At 36.5% G+C, this 3,918-nt stretch overlaps 1 protein-coding gene and 1 long non-coding RNA gene across 3 annotated transcripts; both read right to left on the minus strand.

Moving 5' to 3' along the window:
• Positions 1-258: 258 nt before the first annotated feature.
• LOC107013246 lies at positions 259-3,701 on the minus strand. Of its 2 annotated transcripts, none has more exons than XR_003577141.1 (3): positions 3,112-3,701; positions 635-892; positions 259-554 (listed from the first exon to the last, which is right to left on the minus strand). It is a non-coding gene; the product is annotated as an uncharacterized LOC107013246 (long non-coding RNA). The 2 variants fall into 2 exon arrangements; XR_003577140.1 differs by having other exon boundaries at positions 635-895.
• Positions 830-3,112, minus strand: LOC114073939 (pentatricopeptide repeat-containing protein At5g39350-like). Its single transcript, XM_027915134.1, has 2 exons — positions 1,937-3,112; positions 830-1,676 (listed from the first exon to the last, which is right to left on the minus strand). Exons 1-2 carry the CDS (start codon positions 2,199-2,201, stop codon positions 1,450-1,452), a joined length of 492 nt encoding a protein of 163 aa, XP_027770935.1. The 5' UTR covers positions 2,202-3,112; the 3' UTR covers positions 830-1,449.
• Positions 3,702-3,918: the final 217 nt, after the last annotated feature.

Below are 3,918 nucleotides of genomic sequence, written 5' to 3' on the forward strand. Positions count from 1 at the left end.
TTTATGAAGGTCATTGCAGTAGTTGACTTTGTAGTTTCTTGTTTGCAAGAGAAAGAAATGAAGAGTAGAATCGATCCTACAGGTAACTGCAAGTAAAAAAAATAAAAGAAAAATGTAACTCTTATTAATGAATCTTGTGAGTATAATTCTAGTGTTCTTTTGATTCCACTCTCCTAAACTTCTCTATAATTTATGGGTCTTTAATAGTGTATTTCTCGAATGTAGGAAGATGTAGACGTCCTTAAAATGTATTTGATCTTCAAAAATGACCGGAAGTACTTCTTCGTTCAATTTGATCTCTGGGAAGAACTCATATTGATTGCACAACAAGTGTGACACAACTAAAATTATATATTAGTGGTGGAGCCAAGTTTTATAACATAGGTATGTACATTCTATTTACATAGGCAAAAGGAAAGCGATCCGTTATGATAATGCTTGCTGCAGTGACAAAAAATGGCTTCAGTCACACTGCAAACTGTAGCCAACATGGCTTTTCACTGATAAAAATGGCTTCAATCACACTGCAAAGGTGTGGCCGACATGGCTTTTCACTGATAATAAAAAATGAAGCACAACACTTAGTTGAAGTTCTGAATGTAGGAAGTAGTAGTTCTGGAAGAAGTCTATATACCTTGTTATAGTGTTTTGGAGGGGGAGTCTTCACCTCTAGAAAATGCTTGTGATTGGAAGTCCCTCTTTCTTGTCTTTTTATTTTTTGTGACAGGATTTTCTATGTTCCTTTTGCTGCTTCTTGCTGTGTCCATTGGAGCAGGTGATGATGGTGCACTGATGATGTTTTCTTTTCCGCATATGACAAGATAATTAATTTTCCAGGAGTTCCATCCATTGTTTTAGCAAATGACAAGATTAGACGAACTTTGCTGAGAACCTACTACAATAAACCAAAATGACAGAAAAGATAATTAAGAGCAGAAGGAAACAACGAAGAAAATTGAAGTGTCTAGCTAACACCTGTGAGTTGAAACTATAATTACAATAGCAAAAAATTGAGGAAATTATAAACACCACCGAAGACTTGAGAGGGTTAGCTGTGGTCCTATTGTTTCATATTTCTCAGATGTTACCCTCACCCTGCAGCCTCCGTTTAACTCTATTTGCAAGGAAACTAAAAGAAATCATCTACTAGTCACCCAATGACACTTTGAGCTGGCGCCTTTATCAGTCCGAATTCATTCCCAAAAGTCACATTCTCTGCATCTTTCCATCTTCCAACTGCAGAATAGATCTTTCCCCATAGTATATAATTTTCTGTGTTCTCTCGCTCCAGCTTAAACAGCCACCTTGCAGACAATTCTCCCAGTTCCACATTTTCATGTATCACACAGGCACCAGCTTAGGTTTGACCCCAGATTGCACCATCTCATTAAACAGTGACAAAGAAGTCTCGCCATGCCCATGCATCCCATAACCAGCAATTAATGTACTTCACAAGATTATGTCCCTTTCTTTCTTGGGTATCCCATTGAAAATCTTGTGACCATTATCTAAATTTCCACATTTAGAGTATATATCACCAGTAGCTACCTCAGTTCTTGTAACAAATCCGGATCTTACGAGATAGTTGTGCATGCTCAACGCTTGCCTTGGATCAACTTCAATGACAAATGCAGGAAGCACACTTTTCAGGGTTGCATCATTAGGTTTGACAGCATCTAACAACATGAACTTGAAAAGCTCTATCGCTTCTCTTGCAAGCTTAGTCCTCTTCTTGCTAGTCTTTGAATCTTGTGACCATTATCTAAATTTCCAGATTTAGAGTATATATCAATTTAACCAGTAGCTACCTCAGTTCTTGTAACAAATCCGGATCTTACAAGATAGCTGTGCATGCTCAACGCTTTCCTTGGATCAGCTTCAATGACAAATGCAGGAAGCACACTTTTCAGGGTTGCATCATTAGGTTTGACAGCATCTAACAACATGAACTTGAAAAGCTCTATCGCTTCTCTTGCAAGCTCAGTCCTCTTCTTGCTAGTCTTTGTAAACACCTGATAGCCTAGTCTAAAACAATTGCATTTAGCATACATGTCAATAAGGCGAGTTTCTACATGAACATCAACCTGAAGCCTGAAGGTCCATCCTGATAGCCCAGCCATGCAGCATTTGCCAAGCCTCAAATGAGGCAAACTGGCACATGCAGCAAGAAGGGATGCCAGAGCATCCTTTGAGAAAATCATAGTGCATTTTTAAGTACCAATTGAAATGAAACTGTGGATCATTGTAGTCCAAGTAACCACATCTCTATCGATCATCTTCTCAAAAACCGACCTAGCTTTATCCTTTCTTCCACACTTGATGTACATATCAATGACAGCTTTCCAAACAGACAAATTTTCCCAAAAAACTACTTGTTAGACCAGTGAGTGAACCTCTCTGCCTATCTCAAAGTTCTTCAGACACCCACACGCAGGCTACACGGAAAGCACAGTGGCAAAATCAGCATGAACACCAGCATCTTCCATTCTCCTGTAAATCATTAGGGCCTCTTTAGGACTATCATTTCGGCAATACCCACTGATCATAGTATTCCAGGTCCAACAGTTCGTACCTGCATTGCTTCAAAGACCCTCCTAGCACCCTCTTTTATCTCCACAACTCATCTACATGGACAAAAGTGAATTTCCCACAAAAGTATCCTACATATGGCCACTTCATTCAATGAATCATGCAACATCACTGTGTTCCATCCTAATCTCACAAAAGTTCCATTCTTTTCTGCTAAGCAACCTATATATTCATTATTATTGATCAATTGGTCAAATGAATAACATCAATTCATCCAAAGCCCATCAACAATTCAGACACAAACATATACACTAAGACATAAGCTTCACGCACGACAAAGCAATTTCTCGCCGCAACGCACAGAGCGAAAACCTTAAAGTCCGATTCAGCTGTAATTTCAAGAGCTTTGCTGCTCCAAAATTAGCAGACCCCAAATAAAATCGAACAAACTTGAAATCCAAAAAACATATTCGGTATAGCATAGAAGTAACCACAAAGAATTTATAATCCAGCCTAATTTAGCAGAAAGAAATATGGAAATCTAATTGAAAAAGGAGAAAACAACAATTCGAAATTGCAGACCTGATAACAGAAAGTATAAACAGAGAAGCTTCGACAGAACGACAACCTTTTCTTCTATATACAACACACAACACTTTTAGCTTTTGTATATACAAGGAAGCAACAAGAAAGTTAAAAACTGAAGCAAAAGCAGAAACAAAGAGCAGAAATCGGAGATCACCACAAAACCTTCAAAATTATACTCCGTCCATTTCAAAAAGATTGGCTTTTGACTTGGAACGGAGTTTAAGAAAAGAAAGAAACTTTTTAATTTCGTGGTTCTAAATTAAAGTTATGTCAAATGTATCAAATTATTATTTAATCGTGTGGTCTTATACATGCCACATGAAAAGTTAAAATTAAAGTGTTGCCAAAAATGAAAAAAAATTATTCTTTTTGAAATAAACTAAAAGAAAAATAGGAAATTCTTTTTAAAACAGAGAAAGTAGCTAAATTGAAGAAGACTATGTGTTTGATGAATTTACAGAGAGCAGGACACTTATATACAAAATGCAGCCTTTGAGAAACTGAAACGATAATAATATGCCTATTGACCTTCATCACTTTGAGAAATCAGAATGACAAAAATATCTCTGTTTGCCAATTGAATGACCAATAGCAGATATGTCGAAAAACTACATAAACTGTCTCTTCTATATAAGAGAAAACTCCATTTTTTTTAAAAAAGCTATAAGACAAAATCATAAAGTGAAAATTGACCGAAAAACAACAAAAATAAACATTTCATAAGTTTGTGGTTTCAAAATCAACCTTTTCCTCAATTTTTTATACCATATTCGATATTCACATTAAAACTCTTATACTCAT

The sequence above is a fragment of the Solanum pennellii genome, chromosome 3 (genome assembly GCF_001406875.1).
Source record: "Solanum pennellii chromosome 3, SPENNV200".
In the NCBI taxonomy this organism is placed as follows: Eukaryota; Viridiplantae; Streptophyta; class Magnoliopsida; order Solanales; family Solanaceae; genus Solanum; species Solanum pennellii.

Coding starts and splice junctions, on each gene's coding strand:
- LOC114073939 (XM_027915134.1), bottom strand. CDS start 2,201: ATGATTTTCTCAAAGGATGCTCTGGCATCCCTTCTTGCTGCATGTGCC. Junction 1,677..1,936: donor TTTCAAGTTCATGTTGTTAG/ATGCTGTCAAAC, acceptor TCATGTTGTTAG/ATGCTGTCAAACCTAATGAT.